This window comes from Chlorocebus sabaeus, chromosome 11, assembly GCF_047675955.1.
Source record: "Chlorocebus sabaeus isolate Y175 chromosome 11, mChlSab1.0.hap1, whole genome shotgun sequence".
NCBI classification, from domain to species: Eukaryota; Metazoa; Chordata; class Mammalia; order Primates; family Cercopithecidae; genus Chlorocebus; species Chlorocebus sabaeus.
This window is the reverse complement of record NC_132914.1, coordinates 13099067-13126603: the sequence shown is the minus strand read 5'-3', so window position 1 is coordinate 13126603 and position 27537 is coordinate 13099067. Positions and strand designations below refer to the sequence as shown.

Genomic DNA, 27537 nt, shown 5'->3' with positions numbered 1-27537 from the left:
AGGGGCGGAGAGACCCCCTCCTGCGACTTAGGGCCACGCCACCTTAAAGGGCCTGACCTCCTTGAAGCCAGAACTGCCGAAAAGGGTAAGCCCTTTCCTGTTGCGTCGCCTTGCAAACACCACCCACGCTATTAAGCGCTTCAATACCCACATGTGAGAACAACTTTACAAACAAGGTATTTTTAACCCCGTTTTACAGATGGAGAAAAAGACGCTAGATAGACCCAGGATTCGAACCCACAAGAGCGTGGATGCAAAGTTCATTTTTAATTCTGAAGAGCTGGGAGTTTAGCAGTGGACGATCAAACAAAAAAATACCAGAAGGCGGTGAAGGCAGCAGCTGGAAATGAGAGAAAAAATTAATAGAAAGTGCTGATTCACGTATTAGGGCGTGCACATCTTTAAAGAGAAGTGAAGAACCTTTCTGGCTAGGCACTTTCTGGGGACCTTGACAGTTATCAACAAGTCACTCTGAAACTAACAAAAGGTGAGGAGGGAGTAATCCAGAAAGGAAACTGCCACTTTTACCAGGGCAAGGAAGTAGACCTAGCAATGCAATGCCATCAAGGAGTTAGCTGGCTCTGGAGTTCTCCGAACTTTGCAACTCATTTTATATTACGTTGTTTGCGTTAAGAAATTTCAAGTAGGCCGGACGCAGTGGCTCACGCCTGTAATCCCAGCATTTTGGGAGGCCGAGGCGGGCGGATCACGAGGTCAGGAGATAGAGACCATCCTGGCTAACACGGCGAAACCCCGTCTCTACTAAAAATACCAAAAAATTTAGACGGACGTGATGGCTGGCGCCTGTAGTCCCAGCTACTCGGGAGGCTGAGGCAGGAGCATGGCGTGAACTTGGAAGGCGGAGCTTGCAGTGAGCCGAGATCGCGCCACTGCACTACAGCCTGAGCTACAGAGCGAGATTCCGTCTCTTAAAAAAAAAAAAAAATTTTTTCAAGTAAATGCCTTGAGATTTTATATGCATAAAATACAGTCTCAGAAGAAGTGTCAAGTAGACTAAATGATTTTTAAGTCCCTTCTACTCTACTATATCACAATAATTTCCCCTATTTTACCTTATTTAATTTTCACAACAACCCTGCAGCCGGTAAGTAGGTGACTCCTCCATGGTCAGCAGGTGGTAAGTGGTGGAACTATTTAGGACTGTCTAATGCTCTTTCCTCACCATTGCAATACAATGAGAAAAATGCAAATGAATCTAAGTACAGTGGTCTCTGGGAATATGAAAATAGAACGAAAAACTGCCTGAGAGATCAGGGCAGGCTTCTAGAAGGTTGTGTCTGACTAGTCTTCAGGTTTACATAAACCACACCAGGCTGATGGGACTGGGAAGGGCCCACTAAGCAGTGAGACCATTGCCTTTTGGAGAGTCCTTGCTTTGCCTCCCAGATTTCCTCTTTGAGGGTTAGGTGAGAGAAGAGGTAAAAGGGGTGAGGAATGGAGAATAACTCATTCTGGCTCTTGTTTCCCCCTTTCCACATAAAAGTATATTTGCCTTGTGTTCCATACACCAGTCCATACTGATGTAATGGTGTTTTTTATGCTTTCTTTTGGGTAAACGTTTCATTCTTAAAAAGATCTTCTATCCCATCAACTGATGAATGGATAAAGTATGGTATATCCATGTAATGGAATATTTATTCAGCCAAAATAAGGGAAGGATGAAATACTGATACATGCTACAACACAGAGTAACCTTGACAACATTATTCAATATGAAAAAAGCCTGTCACAAAAGACCACATATTGTAGATTCCGTTTATATGAAATGTCCAGGAGGAGCACTACAGAAAGAGAAATATGTTAGTGTTGCCTAAGGCCAAGGAGGGGTAGGTGGAAGGGAAATGTAGACTGACTATTACTGGGTATGGAGTTTCTTTCTGGGGTTGATGAAAATGTTCTAAAATTGTAATGATGAGTGCACAACTCTGAATATATTAAAAACCACCGTAGAGTACACTTTACCAGGGTAAATTGTATGGTATGCAAATTCTATATCCATAAAGCTATATTCAGAAAAAGAACATATGAAGATAAAATTCCTTTCTTCACTGGCTTAACATTTCTTGGGAACCTGAAATGTTCTAGGCACTTGCTACACACTAAGAATAAAAAATTCAACAAGGCCCAGCCCCTGTACTTACAGTCTGGTGGCAAGAAAATTAAATGAGCATTTATATAACATAAGGAGTCTGCTGGAAGAGCTTTATAGCTAGGAAACATTTGAGATTGATGTCTTTTAGCACCTTTTAAATTCCTTCTACGTGAGCAGCAGACTATGTTGTTGTATATGTAATAACTAGCAATTGAACAACCTTTTTGAGTTTACAGGTCTACAGGTCTATATGTTAGACCTACATAAAAAGGTCTATATTATGATCTGTGTATAAAGTAGATAACACTTTCCTAATTTTACAGAAAAGTTAAGTGATTTATTCTTGGTCACACAACTAGTAAGTTATAAAACCAGGACTCATGTTTTCAAAACTCATCATGTGTCTGTCCACTCCAGACTGACTCCTCTTCCCATGTCTTTATATGACCTGTTACTCCTATCCAACCAGGCTCCCAAGCCAGAAGCCTGCTTACTCTCAGCACCACATCCAACCAATTGTTGCATCCTGGAGAGCCTCTCTGTTAATTTCTCCTCTATCTCCATGCCCATTTCAGGGCCTTATCACTTCCATTTCTTGGAAGAGAGGCCTCTGGCCTCACATCCTTCAATCCATCCCTCCTGTGGCAGGTAGAGAGAATTTTCTAGAATATTAATTAGGTCTCTGGACCTGTCACTGCACTGCAAAAAACCTTCAGAACTCCCCATGCCTTTAGGATAAAATTTAAGATTTAACATGAAAACCTTCCTGCTCTGACCCCAGCCCCTCTCTCTGTTCTGTGTACACTGGTAACCTTCCTAACAGGCTGAATTTCCTGTGGTCATGCACTTTCCTCTTCCTGAAATATTCAGCCTTTTCCTCCTCATCTGCTAATAACTTCATTCTTCAATAATTAACTAACACCTCCTCCCAGAAATTGGGATCAGATGTCCCTTCTCTGAGCCTTTTTAGTTGCCATCTTCTATTATAACATTTATTCTTTTCTTGGGGAGGGCAGGGACAGGGTCTCACTCTGGTGCCCAGGCTGGAGAGCAGTGGTGCTATCATGGCTCACTACAGCCTCTACCTCCTTGGCTCTTAGGTGATCCTCCTGCCTCAGCCTCCCAAGTAGCTGAAACTACAGGCGTGTACCACCACACCAGGCCAATTTTTATTTTTTGTAGAGATGGAGTCTTGCTATGTTGGCTCAGGCTGGCCTCAAACTCCTGGGCTTAAGTGATCCTCCTGCCTTGGCTTCCCAAAGTGCTGGGATTACAGGCGTGAGCCACTACACCTGGCCTTCATCACACTTATTGTTTACACAGCCATTGTTTACACAGCCATTGATTTACTTGACTCTCCTTCTGAGCTATGAACATCTTGAAGGTAGATCCCATTGGTATTATTGGTCTTTAATTTCCCCTGCAGGTGCATAATACATGTTTTCTGATTACTTTTAAAAAAAATCTAAACTCCACATAGATGGGACTTCTAACCCTCAGAGAAGAGTATCAAGAATCTCTTCAGGAAGTGAAGTGACAATGGATATAATTTCTAAGTTATGACTCAGGCCAGAAATTAAAGGTTTTTTATTTTATTTTTTTAAGTAATCCAGGTGCAGTGGCTCACACCTGTAATCCCAGCACCTTGGGAGGCCAAAGCAGGAGGATTGCTTGACCCCAGGAGTTTGAGACTAGCAAAGGCAATATAGCGAGACCTCATCTATACAAATAATTTAAAACACCGGGTATGGTGGGTCACACCTGTAATCCCAGCACTTTGGGAGGCCAAGGTGGGCAGATCACTTGATGTCAGGAGTTCAAGACCAGCCTGACCAACATGGGGAAACCCTGACTCTACTAAAAATACAAAAATTAGCTGGGCTTGGTGGCATGAGCCTGTAATCTCAGCTACTCAGGAGACTGAAGCAGGAAAATTGCTTGAACCTGAGAGGCAGAGGTTGCAGTGAGCTGAGATCATGCCACTGCACTCCAACCTGGGCAACAGAGCGAGATTCCATCTCAAAATTTAAAAAAAAAAAAAAATTAAGAACAGTAGCTGGGTGTGGTGGTGTGCATCTGTGGTCCCAGCTACTCAAGAGACTGAGGCAAAAGAATCACTTGAGCCCAGGTGGTCAAAGCTGCAGTGAGCGGTGATTGTGCCATTGCACTCCAGTGTGGGCAACAGAGCGAGACCCTGTCTCAAAAAATGAATGAATAAGTAAATCAATGATATTTATAAATTAAACACATATCAATAGAAAATATTTCTTTAATCATTATTTTAATCAGTATCCTTTGTTCACTGTCATACCTGAAAAAATAACATCACTTCAATGAAAACAAGTTCAGGCCGGCTTGGTGGCTCAAGCCTGTAATCCTAGCACTTTGGGAGGCCAAGGCGGGCAGATTGCCTGAACTCAGGAGTTTGAGACCAGCCTGGGCAACACGTTGAAACCCCGTCTCTACTAAAATAGAAAAAAATTAGCCAGGTGTGGCGGCATGTGCCTGTAGTCCCAGCTATTCGGGAGTCTGAGGCAGAAGAATTACTATAACCAGGGAGGCAGAGGTTGCAGTGAGCCGAGATCGCTGCACTCCAGCCTGGGCAACAGAGCGAGACTCCGAGACTCTGTCTCTTAAAAACAAACAAACAAAACACAAAACAAAGAAAAAAAAAAAAAACAGGTTCATTGTATTAAAGCACTGAATATGAAGTTTCTAATAATGGAAAGGTCTACTTAGTAACTAGCTGGATTACCCCATGTAGAGAGATTCAAAAACTGATAGCTCTACACCCTGAACCCTGAAGTGTATATCATCTGTAGAGATAAAACACCCTTGCATATCAGTCCCTTGTTGCATCAGGAAAATCACTGCAATGGGAAATTACTCTGGAGTTTCCTTTTCTTTGGTAACTCTTTCAAACCTAGCTTTAACAATATTGTAATTCAAGAGTCATCTTTTGGTTACAAGTAGAGTTAGTTTCACACAATGGACCTTTGTTCACAAGCATTCTCAGTCAACATAATCCTCCTGTAGTTATTGGTTAAGACTAGGGTGTAGCTGTTGGGTGTACAGGCTTAGACTTACTTGCAACTGCATAGCACTTCAGGTCTGCAAGCTCTTTCAAAACAGAGGTGAAGATACTGTCAAAGGTTAGACCATATGACAAACTAAGTGTCAATGGTTTAGTAATGTTGCATTTGTGTGTTTATGGAGGTGGGGATGGAGCCAGCAGTAATTTAGAAACTTCCATAACCTATGCCCTATGCAGTTGTTTTCCATTCATTCAGTCAACAAAAATATTTTAGTTAAATATTTACTGAGTGCCTATTGTGTACCAGGCACTATGCTAAGTGTTAGGTATACAGTTTTAATATATGTTACAGACACCAGCATTTTCACCATTATTATCCTATCTACAAACAATAAATCCTGCAGAAAGCCAAATACCTTCGCTGAAGTGTGTGTTGAACATAATATTTAACTCAAGAATTGCCATCTTTAATTGAGGATTCCATCCTCCCTTTATGGAAAGAGGATTCTCAGAACTATGCCAATAGGATGCACCGTAAGCTCTTGAACATCAAAAAACTGCTGTCAGTGGTTGCCTCTGGAGAGGGAGACTAGGAGACGGGCACGGGGGTGAGGGGTAGACTTGTCACTGTGTATATTTTTGTACTGTTTGACGTTTTCCCCACGTGCAATTATTTTAGTTTGCGCGGGCTCCGGCCTCCGCCAGGCAAGGCTCACCTGCAGACCCTCGGGCCACCAGCAGGGAGGCACGCACTCCTCCTCGCAGCGGTGTGGCTGAGCTGGCGGGGAGCGCGGGGCTGGGGGGCGCTACCTCCCTGTGGAGCTCAGCGCTGGGGCCGGGAGCCCGGAGCCTCCGCGGGGAGGGACGCGCTAATGTTGCCGGGAAGCAGCTCCGGGTTGCAGGGCAGGAACGTGCCCTTCCCCCGCGGTAAACTTTCCGTCGCTGCGACGGAAGCAGGAACTTGCTAACCACAAAACCCGCCAGGCCGGTGCGGGAGCTGCGGAGCATCCCCTGCGGTCCTCGCCGAGACCCCCGCGCGGATTCGCCGGTCCGTCCCGCGGGCGCGACAGAGCTGTTCTCGCACCCGGAGGGCAGCAGGGGCCCCGGGGCCCTGTCACCTCCAGGTAAAGGGGTCTCCCCAATACCCACCCCCGACCGGCCGCAGGCGACGTCGCCACCTGCGGAGAGAGTTGGTCCCCTCCTTTCCAGGGGCCGAGGCTCCTTCACCCACACCCGAGCATCCGAAGGACCAGCTGGGGCCAATAAGGGCTGAGCAGGATCGTTGAGTCGCTGCAGTATTCCAAAGGCGACCTCTAGGCGCGCTCAAGGCACCTGCCATAAATGGCTCTGGCTCTGCGTTGACATCAGAAGGAGAGGCAGAAGAATAGCTCAGTAGGCAACATGCATTTCCTCAAAGGAAGAGAAAATGTTCCCTGTTTTCTTGTAGTATTGTATTCATTATTGAAACTGCTAATTGTCTAATTCTCTGTAGAGAGTGTGTGTGTGTGTGTGTGTATATACAGTTATAAATATCTTGGTAAATTATAGTGTGCTGTAGGATGATTTCCAATGTTTGAACTAGTTATGTGCGAGTAAGTTTTAGCGACTCTTGTATGCAGGCGTTAAAACTCAGGGGCATCCTCTCTCACCCACCTGTATCCTTTTCCCCCGTCTTTCAACAAGATTCAACTCGACTTCAGGCCCTTAAAGCTTAAATAATAATGGATTAGAAAACGTCACTAACCTAATACTGCTGAGGTATTCTCTTTAATGATATAAAACTGTTAAACACTTCTCTCAATGCTGCATACTGAAAACAACTCCTGCCCCATCTCCTTACATAGTTCAGGTTTCTTTGCAAACGCTTGAAAAGAGGCTATATTAGAATCCATTCAAAATAAAGTATTGGCCTGGTTTTCTCTTGTTTCTCTAGAGGCTTGCAAAATATGGCAGCGTATTAAGTACTTTGGCCAGATTTATTAACTTGGGGAGTCCATGATAAGGTATCCATGGATAGAATTCAGGATGTCTGTGAACTCGGGTGGAAAAATTTATTTCACTGACTTCTGAAACGGAATGTAAGCAAAAGCCACAGTAGAAAGTATTAGCAGTAGCTATGATTTGCCCCTTGTAAATATTGCTGATATTTTTGTATCACATGACTTGTTGCACATATTTCAAAATATTATTTATACTTAATACGTCAAAATTATGGCAGTTATTAGATGACCACTTGTTACTTAATAGGTTAATAAAGCACATATTATGTCCCACAACTTTTTATAAGTTTTAACTAAAATGAGGAGAATCATAGGATCTGTAAAGATTAAATAACATGATATGTATAAAGTGCTTAGCATAGAAACTGGCATTTTAGAAGCAATAAATGTTACTGTTTTACTGTATACAGAATTTTGACAAACAGCAAGAAAGGTATTAGACTTGTGTTTTATTACCATATACTGGTTTGTTTCTGGGTTTTTTGTTTTGTTTTGTTTTACCATTTTTTAAAACTAAGTCCATAGTTCACATAATGTTCATTCTGTGTGTTTTACATTTCTATGGGTTTTGACAGATGTTCAATAACATGTAACCTCCATTACAATAGTATACAGAATAGTTTCAATGCCCCAAATATCCCTTGCACTCCACTGATTCATCCTCCCACTCCTGTTCTCCTGGTGATCACTGACCTTCTTACTGCCACTGTAGTTTGCCTTTTTTAGAATGTCATATAGTTAGATTCATATCTCTTCACACTGGCTTCTTTGACTTAGGAATATGCAGTTAAGATTCCTCCTTGTGTTTCTGTGGCTTGATAGTTCATTTATTTTTATTACTGAATAATATTCCAATGTATGGATGTATCTCATTTTGTTTATTCATCTGTTGACGTGCATCTTGGTTGCTTTTAGTTTTTGGCAGTTATGAATAAAGCTACTATAAATATTCTAGTGCAGATTTTTGTGTGGACATAAGTTTCAGTTCATTTGAGTGAATACATGGGAGGACAATTGTTGAATTGTACGGTAAGGCTACATTTAGCTTGGTAAGAAACTGCCAAACTTCTCCCAAAGTGGCTGTACCATTTTGCATTCCCCAACAGCAATGAATGAGAATTTCTTTCTTTCTTCTTTTTTTTTTTTTTTTTTGAGATAGGGTCTCACTCTGTTGCCCAGGCTGGAGTGCAGTGGCACGATCTCGGCTCACTGCAACCCCCATGTCCCAGGTTCAAGTGATTCTTCTGCCTCAGCCCCCCAAGTAGCTGGGATTAAAGGCACCTGCCACCACACCTGGATAATTTTTGTATTTTTTTTTTTTTTTAGTAAAGACAGGGTTTCATCATGTTGGTCAGGCTGATTGCAAACTCCTGACCTCAAGTGATCCACCCACCTTGGCCTCCCAAAGTGCTGGGGTTACAGGTGTGAGCCACCACGCCCAGGCAAGAATTTCTATTGCTCTATGTCCTTGTATTTGGTATTGTCCAATTTTTTGGATTTTAGCCATTCTCATAGGTGGGTAGTGGTATCTCGTTTGAATTTGCAATCCCCTAATGACATATGATGTTAGATATCTTTTCATATGCTTATTTGTCATCTGTATATCTTCCTTGGTAAGGTGTCTGCTCAGATCTTTTGTCCGTTGAGTTTGTTTTCTTATTGCTGACTTGAGTTCTTTGTATATTTTGGATACCAGTCCTTTATCACAGGGTTCTCCAACCCCTGGGCCACAGACCAGTACCTATTAGGAAATGGGCCACACAGCAGGAGGTGAACAGTGGGCCAGAGAGCAAAGCTTCATCTGTATTTACGGCCACTCCCCATTGCTTGCATTACTGCCTGAGCTCCGCCCTCTGTCAGATCAGTGATGGCCTTAGATTCTCTTTGGAGCACAAACCCTATTGTGAACTGCGCATGTGAGGGATCTAGGCTGCACACTCTTTATGAGGATCTAATCCCTGATGATCTGTCACTGTCTCCCATCACCCCCAGATGGTACCGTTTAGTTGCAGGAAGACAAGCTCAGGGCTCCCACTGATTCTACATTATGGTGAGTTGTACAATTATTTCATTATATATTATAATGTGATAATAGAAATAAAGTGCAGAATAAATACAATGCACTTGAATGATCCCGAACAATACCCCCCACAATCCTGTCCATGGAAAAATTGTCTTCCATGAAACTGGTCCCTGGTGCCAGAAAGGCTATGGACTACTGCTTTATCAGATATGTATTTCACAAATATTTCCTCAAAAAACAAACAAACAAACAAAAAACTCAAATATTTCCTCCAAGTCTGTGGTTTATCTTTTCATTCTCTTTAACAGTATCTTTTGTAGAGCAGAAGTTTTTAATTTTAATGAAGTCCAACATCATTTTTTTCTTTCATGGAGTGTGCTTTTGGTATTGTATTTAAAAACTCATCACCTAACCTAAGGTCACAAGGATTTTCTTCTGTTATTTTCTAGAAATTTTATAGTTTTATATTTTACATTTCGGTCTGTGATCCATTTAGAGCTAAATTTTGCAAAAGGTGCAAAGTATGTGGCTAGATTTATTTATTCATTTTTGCAAATGGATATCCAGTTGTTCCAATACCATTTTTGGAAAAGACTGTCCTTTCTCTATTGAATCCCCTTTGCTCCTTTGTTAAAGATCAGTTGACTGTCTTTGTGAGGGTCTATTTCTGGGTTTACTATTCCATTCCATTGATCTATTTGTCTTCTTTTTTTAATACCATACTTTTTTTATTACTGTAGCTTTACAGTAAGTGTTGAAGTCAGCTAGTATCAGTCTTCCAACTTTGTTCTTTAGTGTTCTGGACTGTTCTAGGTCTTTTCTGCATTTCCATGTAAATTTTAAAATCAGTTGGTTGATACCCAAAAAATAACTTTGGGCTTTTGATTAAGACTGTGTTTAATGTGTAACTCAAGTTGGGAAGCACTGATATCTTAACAAAATAAAGTCTTATCCATGAACATGTAATATGTCTCTTTATTAGCTCCTTTTTGATTTCTTTCACCAGGATTTTGTAGGGACATTCTTTCAATATAACTGGCTTCTTTTGGAATCCTACATATTTCATTTTATGCGTTTTTAAATACGTCTTGCAAAAGCTTCCTCAGACTGTCAAAGGGGTTAATAAACAAAGGTTAAAGAAGTAGTAATTCTCCTCTAAGCTATCATTCAGCAAACAATTTGTATTCTGCAAATGTGGAGGTTGATAGGTGAGGATAATTTATTACATTGTCTTGCCAGTTTAACATTTATTTTTCCTAAAAGAACCAGCATCTCAATAGAGTTGACATTATACATAGTGTGACTTTTGTATTTTTAAGGCTGTCAAAAAGAAAATCTACCCCTAAAGTTTCCTTTAACTGAGCCAGCGTATTACTCCTGCTGACTGGCTAATTTCTAGAATAGATTATTAGAATTATCTAACTCTGGTTTGATACTTCTTAAGGAGAAGCAGCAATAGAAAAGACTGTCTCAGTTTCCTCATTATAAAATGAGGAAAATAATAGCTTTTTTTTTTTTTTTTTTTTGAGACGGAGTTTTGCTGTTGTCACCCAGGCTGGACTGCAGTGGCGTGATCGTGGCTCACTGCAACCTCCACCTCCCAGGTTCAGGTGATTCTCCTGCCTCAGCCTCCTGAGTAGCTGGGATTACAGCTACCCGCCACCACACCCAGCTAATTTTTGTAATTTTAGTAGAGATGGGGTTTCACCACATTGGCCAGACTGGTCTCGAACTCCTGACCTCAGGTGACCCGCCCGTGCGACTCGACCTCCCAAAGTGCTGGGATTACAGGCAGGAGCCACTGCACCCGGCCAATAATAGCTTTTTTGCAAGGTTGTTGTATTAGGGTTCTCTAGAAGGACAGAACTAATGGAAGAGCTATACACACACACACACATACACACTATATATATATATATATATATATATATATATATATATATATATATATATATATATATATATATATATGGGAGTTTATTAAGTATTAACTCACACAATCACAAGGTCCCACAATAGGCCATCTGCAGGCTGAGGAGCAAGGAATTTCACAACTGAAGAACTTGGAATCTGATGTTTGAAGGCAGGAAGCATCCAGCTCAGGAGAAAGATACAAGCTGGGGCCGGGTGTGGTGGCTCACGCCTGTAATCCCAGGACTTTTGGAGGCTGAGGCAGGCGGATCATGGTCAGGAGAACAAGACCATCCTGGCCAACACAGTGAAACCCCGTCCGTACTAAAAATACAAAAAAATTAGCCGGGCGTGGTGGCATGCACCTATAGTTCCAGCTACTCGAGAGGCTGAGGCAGGAGAATCACTTGAACCGGGAGGCGGACGTTGCAGTGAGCCGAGATCGCGCCCCTGCACTCCTGCCTGGCGATAGCGAGACTCCGTCTCAAAAAAAAGAAAAAAAGATATAGCCCGGGAAGCTAGGCCAGTCTCTCTTTTTCACATTTTTCTGCCTGCTTATATTCTAGCTGCACTGGCAGTGGATTTGGTTGTGCACACCCAGATTAAGGATGGGTCTGCCTTTCCCAGCCCACTGACTCAAATGTTAATCTCCTTTGGCAACATGTTCACAGACACATCCAGGATCGATACTTTGTATCCTTCAGTCCAATCAAGTTGATACTCAGTATTAGCCATTACAGTTGATATAAAGATTAAAGATGGTAATAAATTAATTAAAGAGTAACAATTCAAAAGAGTAGTAAATTCCTTAGTATAATGTCTACCACTTAGTATACTACCACTTAGTCACCTATTTTTATTTTTTAAGTTTTTTTTGAGACACGGTCTCGCTTTGTCACCCAGGCTGGAGTGCAGTGGTGTAATCACAGCTCACTGCAGACTCAATGCCCTGGGCTCCAGCGATCCTCCCACCTCACCCTCCCAAGTTGCTGGAAGCACAGGCATCCATACCCAGCTAACTTTTTGTATTTTTAGTAGAGAAGGGGTTTCACCATGTTGCCCAGGCTGGTTTCGAACTCCTGAGCTCAAGCAATCCACCCACTTCAGCCTTCCAAAGTGCTGGGATTACAGGCATGAGCTACCATGCCTAGCCCCTAGTAGATGATTTTAAAATGCTGATTGTTATTACTGAGAAAGGAAATATGCTTAAACCTGTTACTACTGCTTCATCAATGACTAGAACTATGTGCCCTGTCTGCTCTGAGTTAGAAGAGGGAAGGATTGTAGAATTCCGAGGCAGGCCTACTATCTATACCTGTTCCTTCATCAGCATTGTCAGCTTTTAAGCATTGATGAGGTAGTATGTTTATGCTTATTAGTTATTTGCCAAATGTTTAACGAAAAGTTGTCTTAAATTTACTAAAAGTGAAACAAAAAGTACTTGTTTCTTCTCTAAATTGTATGTGGATCCTTTTCATTGACTTTAAGAAAATGAAATGTTTCTTCCCTTGTTTGTTAAAGAAACAAAACTCATTGATGATTTTCCATTTTTGTTCTAGAGAGAAATTTCATCATCTGTGCAACCTTCTTAAAGCAAACTAAGACCAGAGGGAGGATTATCCTTGACCTTTGAAGATCAAAACTAAACTGAAATTTAAAATGTTCTTCGGGGGAAAAGGGAGCTTGACCTACACTTTGGTAATAATTTGCTTCTTGACACTAAGGCTGTCTGCTAGTCAGAATTGCCTCAACAAGAGTCTAGAAGATGTTGTCATTGACATCCAGTCATCTCTTTCTAAGGGAATCAGAGGCAATGAGCCCATATATACTTCAACTCAAGAAGACTGCATTAATTCTTGCTGTTCAACAAAAATCGTATCAGGTAAAAAGTGGTTTATTGGTAATCCTTTGTTCCATATGTTTTGTGGCTTCAGTAACGGGGGGATGTGGCTGAATAACTTATACCAGTGATTCTCAACAGTGTATGAATGTAAGTGACAAAAACACTGGAGAATTTTCTACAAGTGTGCCCTCCCATCCCCTAAGCTGAGTAAAAATGATTGATGAATGTATGTATATATCTGTCAGGTGACTGGGTACACAAGAGATTGAGAATCACTGGTGTTATATCCCAACTGGTATCTCGAATATTGAAAACAAAAATCCTATTGAAATGGTTAGCTGCCATCAGCATGGAGTATTGGAATACAGTGTGATATTACAAAGAAAATGTTAATAGAGAAAAGGAGTTGAGAGAAAAAATAGAATTCTTATCTCATGGGAAAATCAGCATTTGATCTTTAAGTTGGAAGCATAAAACCTCCACTTTGTCTCTTTCCTTGGAGCTGATGGCATAGGATAAGTCCAAAAAAACAACCACTGACTACTAGGTAACTGCAGCTTCTAGAACTCTAATGGAATGGGGAATCATTTAGTCTGACCCCTTTTCATGACACCGGAGGAAACTGAGACCCATAGGTTTGAACCAGGCCTTTGTACATTTTAGGATTTAAATCTTGGAACTGAAAAGAGAAGTATACTGTGTATCTTAGTAAAACAGTGGTCTTTTTTCAATTTTACTTATGACCCTGTCCAAGTTCTCTAAATGAAAAAAACTAAATTTATTGAGTACTTAATACTTTACTAGTTGCTAGAGAGAAAACACTGAATAAGATGGACAAAGCCTTGCTATCAAGGAGCCTAGAAAAGCTAGTGAATGGCTGGACATGGTGACTCATTCCTGTAATCCCAGAACTTTGAGAGGCCAAGGCAGGAGGATTGCTTGAGACCAGCCTGGGCAACATAGCAAGACCCTGTTCTCTGTAAAAAGTAAAAAATTAGCCAGGCATAGTGGTGCATGCATGTAGTCCCAGCTACTGGGAGGCTGAGGTGGGAGGATCACTTGAGCCTAGGGGGTTGAGGCTACAGTGAACTTGTTTGTTTGTTTGCTTGTTTGTGATGAAGTCTCACTCTGTTGCCCAGGCTGGAGTGCAGTGGCACAATCTCGGCTCACTGCAATCCCTGCCTCCCAGGTTCCAGTGATTCTACTGCCTTAGCCTCCCGAGTAGCTGAGATTACAGGTGTTCACCACCACGCCCAGCTAATTTTTACAATTTTCGGTAGAGACGTGGTTTCACTATGTTGGTCAGGCTGGTCTTGAACTCCTGACCTCAAATAATCCTCCCACCTTGGCCTCCCAAAGCGCTGGGATTACATGTGTGAACCACTGCACCCAGCCTGCAGTGAGCTTTGATCGAACCACTGCCCTCCAGCCTGGGTGACAGAGCAAGGCCTTGTCTCAAAAGATGCATATTTGATCTTTGTCTCCAGTTCCTGGCACAGAACCCCTAAAGACCTTGGAATTTCCCAAGTGATGGGAGCATGCCTTTGGTTATTCATAACCAACCCCTTTCAACTATACTTGAGTTTGGGCTAGTGAGGCCTCACCTCGGTGGAGGGGCCGGAGATTGAGTTCAGTCACAGTGGCCCATGACTTAATCAGTCATGCTTGTGTAATGAAACTATCATAAAAACCCCTAGATGATGGGGGATCATCCAAGTTGGTGAATACATCCCAGTGTCAAGAGGATTATGCACCCCAATTCCCCAGGAACAAAGTCTCCTGTACTTGGGACTCTAGGAGCCTCTTTTGGCTGTTCATTTGTATCCTTTATTATAAAACATAGTAGTAAATACAGCATTTTCCTTAGTTCTTTTTTTTTTTTTTTTTTTTTTTTTTTGAGACGGAGTCTCCCTCTGTCACCCAGGCTGGAGTACAGTGGCACGATCTCCGCTCACTGCAAGCTCCGCCTCCCAGGTTCACGCCATTCTCCTGCCTCAGCCTCCCAAGTAGCTGGGACTACAGGTGCCCAAAGCCAGGCCCGGCTACTTTTTTGTATTTTTGGTAGAGACGGGGTTTCACCGCGTTAGCCAGGATGGTCTCGATCTCCTAACCTTGTGATCCACCCGCCTCAGCCTCCCAAAGTGCTGGGATTACAGGCGTGAGCCACTGCGCCTGGCCCCATTTTCCTTAGTTCTATTAGTTGTTCTTACAAATTATCAAATCTGAGGGGGTAGGATCAGGGAATCCCTGAATTAGTAGTAGCCAAGTCAGACAGAAGTGTGGGTGACCTGGAGACCTGATACTTTCTACCGGCTTCTGAAGTGAGGGCAGTCTTGTGATACTGAGCCCATCATCCATGGAGTCTGATGCCAGCTCTGGATAGTTGGTGTCAGGATTGAACTGAATAGTAGGATAGGTGGTTATTGCTGCAAAATGGTGTGGAGAAGACACCGTATACTTGGTGTCAGGAGGAAAAATCTCTTCGATGGTCTCATTGAGCAGTGCGTTTTGGAACACTTTGTGCAAGTAATTTACGGAAATGACAGAGGTTTAATTTACATTTCGAGTTTTTCTTTAAATGTTGACATCGACATGTATGTGAAATAGAAAGATCACCTGCAAGCAGGACTGAATACTGTAAGTGTGGGTATTTACAGGCATCAGCAAAGCCGTGCATTTCTCCTCAATTCTAAGAAATGAGGGTTTGCTGTTTTATTCTATAAGCCGAAGTCCTATTACTGCTTTGCTACAAGCAGAGGTACTTGGGACCTCAGTTAATGGATCTCAAACATTTTCCTCACTTATTGAGAAATGGTTTAACCACTGAGGGTTCAAAAGGCACTATGATATCTTGATGATACTCTAGAAAAATACACATAACACGATGGGCACCATATCTTGCATACAATTTTGAGGCTTATGGACCCTCCCCTTTACGTAAGTGCTAAAAAGAAAGGTATTTCTGGTATCACATTGTTGAGAAAGAAAAGGCAGGAGTACTCCTGTTATTTTCTGAGTAATGGGGATATGACATGATAAAACTCCGGCAGAGGCTAACTACATCTTCCTTCCCATCTGAGGAGTTGGAGTCGATCTCTCACCATTACCTGATTAGCACCAGTGGTGGTGATGGTCAACAGAGCATGTGTTTTTAACAGTTAGCCTATGTGCCTCTTAACCTTTAACCTGACCAGGGATATGCTGACCTCCCAAAGGTGTGAGACTATACCAAATGGAGGAAAAATCTAATCTAGGCCATGATAAATCGAGAGTTTGATTTCTGTTGGACACAAGAGGAACAGAAAAAGAAGCCAGCGGCTAGGTGCAGTAGCTCATGTCTGTAATCCCAGTACTTTGGGAGGTTGAGGGGGAGGGACTCAGCCTAGGCAACGTAGTGAGACCCTGCCTCTACAAAAAACAAAAAATTAGCCAGGCATGGTAGTGCATGCTTGTAGTCCCAGCTGCTGGGGAGGCTGAGGTGCGAGGATTGTTTGAGCCCAGGAGGTCAAGGCTGAAGTGTTCCGTGATTGTTCCACTGCACTGCAGCTTGGATGACAGAGCAAGACCCTGACTCAAAAAAGAAAAGAAAAGAGACCAGAAATTATAGTTAAGAGTGAAAAGTGAGGAAGGAAGGAACATAGAAAAGCAAACATGACAAGGAGAGAGGGGCAATTGGAAGAAAAACACAAAGAATGGTACAGATAAAAATTAAAGGATAGATTGTATTCCATATACTACTCGGATCCTGTGTGGAAGGAGCCATGATAGCTATGATAATTTACTGACTCCACTCATGACTTTATTAGGCATCTGATATGCTTTCAGAATCCAAGAGATGACCAGGTGCGGTGGCTTACACCTGTAATCCCAGCACTTTGGGAGGCCAACAAGGGCAAACAGCTTGAGCCCAGGAGTTCAAGACTAGCCTGCGCAACATAGAGAGACTCCATCTCTACAAAAAATACAAAAAAATCCGGGTGTAGTGGCTTGCATCTGTGGTCCCAGTTACTCGGGAGGCTGAGGTGGGAGGATCTCTTGAACCTGGGAGGTGGAGGTTGCAGTGAGCTGAGATCATGCCACTGCACTTGCACTTCAGCCTGAGTGACAGAGCAAGACGTTATCTCAAAATACAAATACAAATAAAAATAAATCCCAGTTTTGTAAGCAACATGTAAAGCATTGCGGGCAGGGGCCAGCGGAGGACATGCCTCCTTCTCTCCATCAGACCTGCTCAGGGTGTGACCTTGGCCACATGAGTGTCAGATGTTTGGTGCTAGAATGCTGGCCCTGGCATCCACAGTGAACACCAGTGTGTGGTTGTCTTCTATCTTCATAGCACATCAGTAGTCAGGGCTTGATGATGGCAGAGTGGTCAAGCTTGTGGGAGCACTCTTCCCAGGATATTTGGGCTACCTCTGGAGCCACAGTGTGTTGGGCTGCTGGAGGTGAGTGACATGCAGGGGTGTGTGTGTGTGGGGGGGTTGTGGACACCTTTCAACCCTGCCTTCTTGGCCTTTAAAGACTTTGCTTTGACTTGGACTTTAGGAGGGACAGGAGCTTCCTTCTTCACAAAATAACACACACAAAAAAGCTAAACCCAGTGTCTTTTAAAATTGCCTTAAGTGACTAAACTAAGGAAAAGGAAATGACTCAGCGGTCAGCAAACAAGTGAACAAAATGAACAAAGGTGTTTGTGTTGGACTCCATAATAAGTGAAGTTTTTCCTGCTTGCCCTACTCTTTAGAAAATCTCATTTCAAAATCATGCTTATGAAACCTTTCATTGCAGGGGACAAAGCATGTAACTTGATGATCTTCGACACTCGAAAAATAGCCAGACGACCCAACTGCTACCTATTTTTCTGTCCCAATGAGGAAGCCTGTCCACTGAAACCAGCAAAAGGACTTAGGAGTTACAGGATAATTAGAGGTAATAAAAGCATTATACTTTTTCTTTTGTGACTGGAATAACTTAAGACTGTGGTTTATGTGAAAGATTTTCTACAAGAGTCTAAATAAAACTACCAGAAAGGGTCACACATACTGAGACATAACAGAAAATCTCATGATTGGAAATTCAATTTATTAAACCAAAATTTGATTTCCAATGAAAGGCATGGTAGTATTTGTTCTGGTTTGTTTCTGTTTTTACCTTTATGAGATAAAAGGCATACAAACCTTTTATGAAACATTTCTGAAGCACGTCTTTAGAACAAGGTCTGCAACACTGGAATAAGTATACAGGTCTCCAGGGTGACTGTTTTGAAAGGGTGAAGACTCGTGTTAATATAGAAAGTTCTAGTATATTTGTTATTAAGTTCCCATTATAATCACATTATCTGAAATCAAACTTCTTTATGGCCATATCACCCTGAAGGCACCCAATCTCATCTGAAATCAAACTCACTGGATTTTATTGTCTAGACCTGAAAGGCAATTCATTCAAGAAATATTTATTAAACATTTACCATGTGCCAGATTCTCTGCAAAGCACTAGAAGTACAGTCTCCACGTTCATGGAACTTACATATTAATTCAGAATGGAAAATGAATAGCAAAAAAATTAATATAATTACTGGGATATGTTTTGCTGAGACTTTGGCGTGTTAATTTTTCAAGTTGAAATAGTTTCAATATCAATTTTTCTTTTTTTTTTGAAATTATCCATATAAAAAAGGTGAAAACAAATATAATGTTGCTTAAGTAATTCTGTGGACCCTTCATAAACAATATTTGCATAAAATCAGAATTACAGAATTTAGTGGGGTTTTTTGTTGCTGTTTGTTTTGTTTTCTTTTCCGAGACGAAGTCTCGCTCTGTGGCCCAGGCTGGAGTGCAGTGGCGCCATCTTGGCTCGCCGCAAACTCTGCCTCCCGGGTTCACACCATTCTCCTGCCTCAGCCTCTCGAGTAGCTGGGACTACAGGCACCTGCCACCACACCCAGCTAATTTTGTTTTTGTATTTTTAGTAGAGACAGGGTTTCACCTTGTTAGCCAGGATGGTCTTGATCTCCTGATCTTGTGATCCACCCGCCTCAGCCTCTCAAAGTGCTGGGATTACAAGCGTGAGCCTTATTGTTGTTTTTTGAGACAGAGTCTCACTCTGTCGCCCACGCTGGAGTGCAGTGGCGCGATCTCAGCTCACTGCAACCACCTCCTCCCATGTTCAAGCAATTCTCATGCCTCAGCCTCCCAAGTAGCTGGGGTTACAGACACCCACTACCATGCCCAGCTTTTTTTTTTTTTTTTTTTTTTTTTTTTGTATTTTTAGTGGAGACGGGGTTTCACCATGTTGGCCAGGCTGGTCTCAACTCCTGACCTCAGGTGATCCACCCTCCTGGGCCTCCCAAAGTGGTGGGATTAAAGGCATGAGCCACTGCATCCGACCTCAATTTTTCTTTTTTTTTTTTTCTTTTTTTGAGACGGAGTCTCGCTCTGTCGCCCAGACTGGAGTGCAGTGGCCGGATCTCAGCTCACTGCAAGCTCCGCCTCCCGGGTTCACGCCATTCTCCTGCCTCAGCCTCCTGAGTAGCTGGGACTACAGGCGCCCGCCACCTCTCCCAGCTAGTTTGTTTTATTTTTTTGTATTTTTTAGTAGAGACGGGGTTTCACTGTGTTAGCCAGGATGGTCTTGATCTCCTGACCTCGTGATCCGCCCGTCTCGGCCTCCCAAAGTGCTGGGATTACAGGCTTGAGCCACCGCGCCCGGCCCAATTTTTCTTTTATTTAAGTTTTAGAAAGTTATCATACTCTTGATTTTTAACATTCTACTTGTTCATTTATTCAACAAATAACAAATATTATTTAGCATCTTCTATGTGCCAAGTACTTTCTATGCCTTAAGGAAACAACACTTAACATGAAAAACAAGGTTCTGGCCAAGTGTGGTAGCTCATGCCTGTAATTCCAGCACTCTGGGAAGCGGGAGGATCACTTAAGCCCAGGAGTTCGAGACCAGCCTGGGCAACATGGTGAGACCTCATCTCCACAAAAAATTTAAAACATTAGCCAGGCATGGTGGTGTGATCTTATAGTCCCAGCTACTTAGGAGGCCAAGGTAGGAGAATTCCTTGAGCCCAGGAGGTCAAAGCTGCAGTGAGCCGCGTTCGTGCCACTACAGTCTAGCCTGGGTGACAGAGTGAGACTCTGTCTCTAAAAAAAAATAGGAAAACAAGGTTCTCCCTTCTGAAACTTCTGTTTTAGGGGAGAGAGACAATAACCATAATAAATAAATAATCGGCTAGGCGCGCTGGCTCATGCCTGTAATCCCAGCACTTCGGGAGGCCGAGGCAGGCAGATCACAAGGTCAGGAGATCGAGACCATCCTGGCTAACACGGTGAAACCCCGTCTCTACTAAAAATTCAAAAAATAGCCCGGCTTGGTGGCAGGCGCCTGTAGTCCCAGCTACTCGGGAGGCTGAGGCAGGAGAATGGCGTGAACCCGGGAGGTGGAGCTTGCAGTGAGCCAAGATCGCACCACTGCACTCCAGCCTGGGCGACAGACCGAGACTCCATCTCAAAATAATAATAATAACAATAAATAAATAAATAATCAAGAAAAATATAGTCACAAGTGCTATGCAGAGAATTGAGACAGGACAGTAGAATAGTCAATCAGTAAGTAAAGATGTAACCCCTAAACTGAGATCTGAACAGCGAGGAGCCACATGTGAGGAGATCAGGGGAAGACCCAGGCAGAATGGTTTGGAGTGTTTGAAAAACCAACACTCCAATCCCAGCTGGTTGACTCATTGTGAAATATGTAGAGAGTGATATGCAAAACAGCAGGCAGGGCCAGATCACATAACATCTTGTAAGTCATAGGAGGGAGTTTTTTTGTTTGTTGTTGTTGTTTTTGAGACAGAGTCTCACTCTGTTGCCCAGAGTGGAGGGCAGTGGTGCGATCTCAGCTCACTGCAACCTCCACCTTAGGAGGGACGTATGCCACCACTCCCGGCTAATTTTTGTATTTTTAGTAGAGACAGGGTATCACCACATTGACCAGGCTGGTCTTGTACTCCTGACATCAGGTAATCCCCCCACCTCGGCCTCTCAAAGTGCTGGGATTATAGGCATGAGCCTCCATGCCTGGCTGGGAGTTTTTTTGGGAAGCTGTTGGGAGTTTTATTTTTATTTTTTTGAGATGGAGTCTCACTCTTTCGCCCAGGCCGGAGTTCAGTGGTACAATGTCGGTTCAATACCACCTCTGCCTCCCAGGTTCAAGTGATTCTCCTGCCTCAGCCTCCCAAGTAGCTGGGATTACAGGCAAGCATCACCACGCCTGACTTTTTTTTTGTATTTTTAGTAGACATGGTCTCACCATGTTGGCCAGGCTGGTCTCGAACTCCTGACCTCCTGACTCACATCTGTAATCCCAGCACTTTGAGAGGCTGAGGTGGGCAGATCACGAGGTCAGGAATTCGAGACCAGCCTGGCCAACATGGTGAAACCCCATCTCTAATAAAAATACAAAAATTAGCCAGGTGTTCTGGCATGTACCTGTAATCCCAGCTACTCAGGAGGCTGAGGCAGGAGAATTGCTTGAACCCAGGGGGCAGAGGTTGCAGTGTGCCGAGATTGCACCACTGCACTCCAGCCTGGGCAACAGAGCAAGACTCCGTCTCAGGGAAAAAAGGAAAAAAAAAAAAGGTGATTTCTCAAAGCTCACCATAGATGCCCTCTTGGGAATGGACAGTGACGCAGCAGCAAAGTGGAAATGGAAAGACTGGTTAGGAGGCGCAGGTGAGATCTGGGTGAAGAAATAGGGAGTGGCGGGCGAGATGGAGAGATGGACATATGGGCTGTTCCGAAGTAGAGCTAACAGGACCTGCTGGTGGTGTGGGTCTGGGGGACCAGAACAAAAGAACCGTCAAGGCCAAGCCCTAGTTTTTGCCTTGAGCATCCAGATGAATGGTGACCCCATTTGCTGCATTGGGGGAAACTTGAGTGGTTTTAGGGTGGTGGAATGGGATCTAGGTGGAGTGGAATCTAGGGTTCTCTCTTGACTGCCTTAAGTATAAGGTGCTTTGGGGAATGATACTGCCCAGGGTGCGTGCGTGTTGACGCTGCTTAGCCCCCTAGCTGAGGCTGTGTCTGAGTTTTGTTCATGTGCCAGGGAAACCTCATGTGTCAAACATCCTCTCAAACAGGAGCACGAAGCAGAGTATTGTGTAAATAAATTGTTGTTAGGATATGATGATAGAAATTACAGCTGACTTTGTTTTCTAATACTTCTGGAGTGTTGTTGCTTTTGTAATGCACATATAAAAGAGCATGTATGGGATGAAGATCCTTGCCAATGGAAATGGGATAAAAGGGGACTTGGCATGTGCATAAATCTTCTTAGGGCGAGTGTCAAGGTAACGAAGTGAAATTAGAATTAAACGGTTCTTGTGGTAGCCACCAGGGGGCGTTGCCAGTCCCTGAGCAGGTTGATGGACACCTAGGGGCAACGTGGCACCAACCCCGGACGTAGTATTCAAAGGACCGTTTATATCTACAGGATGTGTGCAAGTTGTGTTTGTAATTCTGTTTATGAATCTGTCCATGTTGATGAATTCATATTACCCCATTAAAAATGAATTATCTGCCTCCTGCCTGGAGTGAAATTAAATACAGATTATCTGTTTGGTGGTTTGTTTCCGAAGAACTCTATTTCTTTTTCTTTTCTTTTCTCTTTTTTTTTTTTTTTTTTTGAGGCAGTGTCTCACTCTGTTGCCCAGGCTGCAGTGCAGTGGCGTGATCATGGCTCACTGCAGCCTCCACCTCCTGAGCTCAAGCAGTCCTCTCCATTCAGCCTCCTGAGTAGTTGGGACTACAGATAATGCACCACCATGCCAGGCTAATTTTTTAAAACTTTTTGTAGCAATAGGGGTCTCAGTATGTTGCCCAGGCTGGTCTCAAACTCCTGACCTCAAGCAATCATCCCGCCTCAGCCTCTCAAAGTGCTGGGATTACAGGCATGAGCCACCGTGCCCAGCCTCTATTTCCTATATCCCATTGACTAATATTTACAGACCAAGAGTTTGAAAGATGACAGTGGATTCTGTTCATTCTCTAAAACCATTGCAGTTTGGTATTTAATCTTTTATTGTTGTTGTTGGCAGCTTCATGGCATGTCATTTTTACCAAGGACTGGAAGAATAGGATAATTCAGACATAGAATAAGTTGGGAGTCTGTTTGCTCAGCTGGGGTCCAAGTAATAGTCAGTCTCTCATTTTTCAACTCAGTGAAGTCGTTTGAAAATAAAACTCCAAAGAGGAGTTAAGGGTGCAGAGCTGCTGTGCGGCTCCCTTTGTGGCTCATCTCTGCGTGACTGAGAGGAAGCGCCATGCCCCAATGGCAAACATGAGTGGGTGAGGTGAATGGAGCAGGTGTGGAGGATCCCTGTGTGGTTCTAGGACCTCTGCCAACAGAGGAATCTTATCAAGAAGTGGGACTGGCCCTAGCTTTGCTTTATTTATGAGCTTGCATGCTTGAGAAAGAAAACAGCTGTTTTGGCCATTCTTGTCAATGGCCATATTTAAGTTCTGATTTCACACACATCACAGAGTGTTTACTGAAACAGTCTTTTTCTTTTTTAACTTTAAAACGAATTATAGGCCAAGCATGATGGCACACACCTGTAATTCCAGCACTTTGGGAGGCCGAGGTGGGTGGATTGCTTGATTCCAGGAGTTCAAGACCAGCCTGGGCAACGTGGCAAAACTCTGTCTCTACAAAAAATACAGAAATTAGCTGGGCATGGTGGCATGGCACTGTGGTCCCAGCTGCTCAAGAGGCTGAGGTGGGAGGATCACTTGAACCCAGGAGGTTGAGGCTGCAGTGAGCTGTGTTTGTGCCACTGCACTCCAGTCTGGGTGACAGAGCAAGACCCTGTCTCAAATATATATATATATATATATATATTTTCAAATATACTTAATTTGACCCAAGTTCTATTTTAGAGTAGAATACTATATCCTAGAGCAGATGTCCACCAACTTTTTCTGCCAAGGACCAAATAGTATTTTAGACTTTTCACACCAGTACTTTAGGTTTTCAAATAAAGAAATTTGAATTTTGTATACTTTTCCTATATCCCACAATATTCTTTTGATTACTTTTCAGCCATTAAAAGAAATGTATAAACTGGCCAGGCATGGTGGCTCACCCCTGTAATCCCAGCATTTTGGGAGACTGAAGTGGATGGATCACCTGAGGTCAGGAGTTCGAGACCAGCCTGGCCAACATGTTGAAACCCCATCTCTACTAAAAATACAACCCAGGTGTGGTGGCACGCACCTGTAATCCCAGCTACTCAGGAGGCTGAGGCAGGAGAATTGCTTGAATCTGTGAGGCAGATGCAGTGAGTCAAGATCCTACCCCTGCACTCCAGCCTGGGCAACAGAGTAAGACTCTGTCTCAAAACAAATAAAAATTTTTTAAAAATGTAAAAACCATTCTTAGCTTGCAAGTCATACAACGACAGATGGCAGGCCAGATTTGTCCATCAGGCCGTAGTTTGCTGAGCCCTGTTCTAGAAGGATGAATAAGTGACAGTGCAAAGAACCTCTCAGAGGGGTAAGGCTTAGAGAGTAGTCACAAGATGGCATGAATCCGAAGCTGCCTCTGGATCCGTTTGTAGGAAAGAGGAGACTGAGGACCAGTTTGGAAGCTGGCATGGAGGTGAGTTGAGGAAGGAAAAGGACAAGAGAGCAGGAGTGAGTGGACTGAGAGATGCCAGAACATTCTTCTGCTTCTTTCCTTGTGTTTTCTGCAGTTCTAGTCTACGAGAGATGGTTAGCCTAGCAGCAGTGATACACGGCAGTTCACCTGGTCATTGCCTGCCCTTGATTGCTTGAACAGCCCTTTCCACTTTGAGCTGTGATCAGTGGGGTGTGTGATCAGGGGCACAATTCTGAGCTTCCTGGAGCAGGAGCAGGATCTGGGGCTGGTTTCTCCTCAGCAGGCATTGGGACTGTATGGATTTCTGCTCTCTGTGTCTGTAGTGTGGTCATCATGATTTCAAATATTGGTCCCATCGTCCTCATGACCTACGACATTGGCTCCAAAATTCTAATCTTTGAGAGTCCAAGTGAAATCTCCCAGATGGCCTCGGTCCTTGGAGCACAGTGCTGGAACCATTCGTCTCTGGTTTTTGTTGTCATTGTTCTGCTGCTGCTGTGGCCTCAGTGCTCAGAGGGGAGACCAGACCCTGCCTGGCCCCTCCTCCTCCTCCCTGTCAGAGACACATCACAGGGATTCCGCTCCCTCTCTCCTGCTCTATCGCCTCATTTCCCACGGCTTCCACTTACCTTTCTTGCCTGCCCATGCCCCCACTGAAATCTCCCCTGATGATTACTTGCTTCCCAATTGTCCTCTCAGTCTTAGTTGGTATGTCCTGCAGAAACCCACACCTTCCCCCACATTCTCCCTGCCAGCCTTTCCTGCTCAGGTCACCCTCCGGCCCACTTTTTTCCCTGGCCTTGACCCCTTAGGAAGATGGAGAACCCTCTTCATCTTCCTAAGCCTCTTGCTGCCCTGCTGAGCTTCTCCGGCTTCTCCGCTGTGCAACTCCCACCTTTTCCTTAATTTGCCTGGTCCTCCTCCGCACATTTCTCTTATCTTCTGTCCTTTCATGCTAGAAATAAACCATAGCATCTGGTGGAGAGGCGGCGTTATCAGATTCTCATTTAGCAATTTGTGTTTTTCCATTTTGCACACATTTCGATGAAATGTCAAGTATCAACGGTTTGGAGATTTGTTTAAGAGATAGGATCTCCCTGTGTTGTCCAGGCTGGTCTTGAATTCCTGGCCTCAATACATCCTCCTGCCTTAGCCTCCCAAAGTGCTGGGATTATAGGTGTGAGCCACCATGCCCAACCCGTTTGGGGATCTTTTGAACAAGCTGATATGTTTATATTTTTTAACCTACCTTAGCATGGAGTTATATAAGCCCTCCTTTTATTTTCCACATATTTTCAGATTTTCCATCTTTGACCAGAAATTTGCCAAGCCAAGAGTTACCCCAGGAAGACTCTCTCTTACCTGGCCAGTTTTCACAAGCAGTCACTCCTCTAGCCCGTCATCACACAGTTTATTCAAAGCCCACCGATATCTCATGGAGAGAGACACTTTCTCAGAAGTTTGGATCCTCAGATCACTTGGAGAAACTATTTAATATGGACAAAGCAAGTGCCCAGCTCCTTGTTTATAAAGAAAAAGGCCATTCTCAGAGTTCACAGATTTCCTCTGATCAAGAAATAGCTCATCTGCTGCCTGAAAATGTGAGTGTGTTCCCAGCTACAGTGGCAGTTGCCTCTCCACATACCACCTCGGCGACTCCAAAGCCCGCCATCCATCTACCCACCAATGCTTCAGTGACACCTTCTGGGACTTCCCAGCCACAGCTGGCCACCACATCTCCACCTGTAACCACTGTCACTTCTCAGCCTCCCACGACCCTCATTTCTACAGGTTTTACACGGGCTGTGGCTACACTCCAAGCAATGGCTACAACAGCAGTTCTGACTACCACCTTTCAGGCACCTACGGACTTGAAAGGCAGCCTAGAAACGCTACCGTTTACAGAAATCTCCAACCTAACTTTGAACACAGGGAATGTGTATCACCCTACTGCACTTTCTATGTCAAATGTGAAGTCTTCCGCTGCGAATAAAACTGCTTCCTGGGAAGGTAGGGAGGCCAGTCCAGGTCGTTCCTCCCAGGGCAACGTTCCAGAAAATCAGTATGGCCTTCCATTTGAAAAGTGGCTTCTTATCGGATCCCTGCTCTTTGGTGTCCTGTTCCTGGTGATAGGCCTCGTCCTCCTGGGCAGAATCCTCTCGGAATCACTCCGCAGGAAACGTTACTCAAGACTGGATTATTTGATCAATGGGATCTATGTGGACATCTAAGGATGGAACTCAGTGTCTCTTAATTCATTGAGTAACCAGAAGCCCAAATGCAGTGAGTTTCTGCTGACTTGCTGGTCTTAGCAGGAGGTTGTATTCTGAAGACGGGAAAATGCCCCCTTCTGCTTTCCTTTTTCGTTTTTTTGTTTTTGTTTTTGTTTTTGTTTTTCTGAGATAGAGTCTTGCTCTATTGCCCAGGCTGGAGTGCAATGACACGATCTTGGCTCACTGCAGCCTCCATCTCCTGGGTTCAAGCGATTCTCCTGCCTCGGCCTCCTAAGTAGCTGGGATTACAGGCATGTGCCACCATGCCCGGCTACTTTTTGTATTTCTAGTAGAGATGGGGTTTCACCATGTTGGTCAGGCTGATCTCAAACTCCTGACCTAGTGATCCGCCCACGTTGGCCTCCCAAAGTGCTGGAATTACAGGCATGAGTCACCACACCCAGCCCCCTTCTGCTTTATATTTGGTTTTTGAGGAGGAGTGAAGTGGGAACCAAATCAGGTAATTTGGGGGTAATCTGTCTTTAAAATATTCGCTGAAAACAAAGCTCTACCTAAAAATTTGATTGGCTTTTATGCAAAGAAACAGGTTAGGACAGCTAGGTTCCAATTAATTCACATTCTTGGTTCCAGATAAAATCAACTGTTTATATCAATTTCTAATGGATTTGCTTTTCTCTTTATATGAATTCCAATAAAACTTATTCCAGATGTA

The 27537-nt window shown here is 43.6% G+C and overlaps 1 protein-coding gene across 3 annotated transcripts; it reads left to right on the top strand.

The window, feature by feature from the left end:
* Nucleotides 1-66: 66 nt before the first annotated feature.
* On the top strand, nucleotides 67-27537 carry MANSC1 (MANSC domain containing 1). 3 transcript variants are annotated; one of them, XM_037990334.2, is made up of 4 exons: nucleotides 67-85; nucleotides 12641-12963; nucleotides 17713-17853; nucleotides 25891-27537. In XM_037990334.2, exons 2-4 carry the CDS (start codon nucleotides 12741-12743, stop codon nucleotides 26820-26822), a joined length of 1296 nt encoding a protein of 431 aa, XP_037846262.2. In that variant the 5' UTR covers nucleotides 67-85; nucleotides 12641-12740; the 3' UTR covers nucleotides 26823-27537. The 3 variants fall into 3 exon arrangements, with proteins under 3 accessions (XP_037846262.2, XP_037846261.2, XP_037846260.2); XM_037990333.2 differs by lacking the exon at nucleotides 67-85 and adding an exon at nucleotides 104-487; XM_037990332.2 differs by lacking the exon at nucleotides 67-85 and adding an exon at nucleotides 6028-6271.

Excerpts from the sequence above, each read along its gene's own strand:
- MANSC1 (XM_037990334.2), top strand. The coding sequence starts at position 12,741 with ATGTTCTTCGGGGGAAAAGGGAGCTTGACCTACACTTTGGTAATAATT. Across the intron at positions 12,964-17,712 it reads TTCAACAAAAATCGTATCAG|GGGACAAAGCATGTAACTTG; the intron begins GTAAAAAGTGGT and ends CTTTCATTGCAG. Across the intron at positions 17,854-25,890 it reads GAGTTACAGGATAATTAGAG|ATTTTCCATCTTTGACCAGA; the intron begins GTAATAAAAGCA and ends ACATATTTTCAG.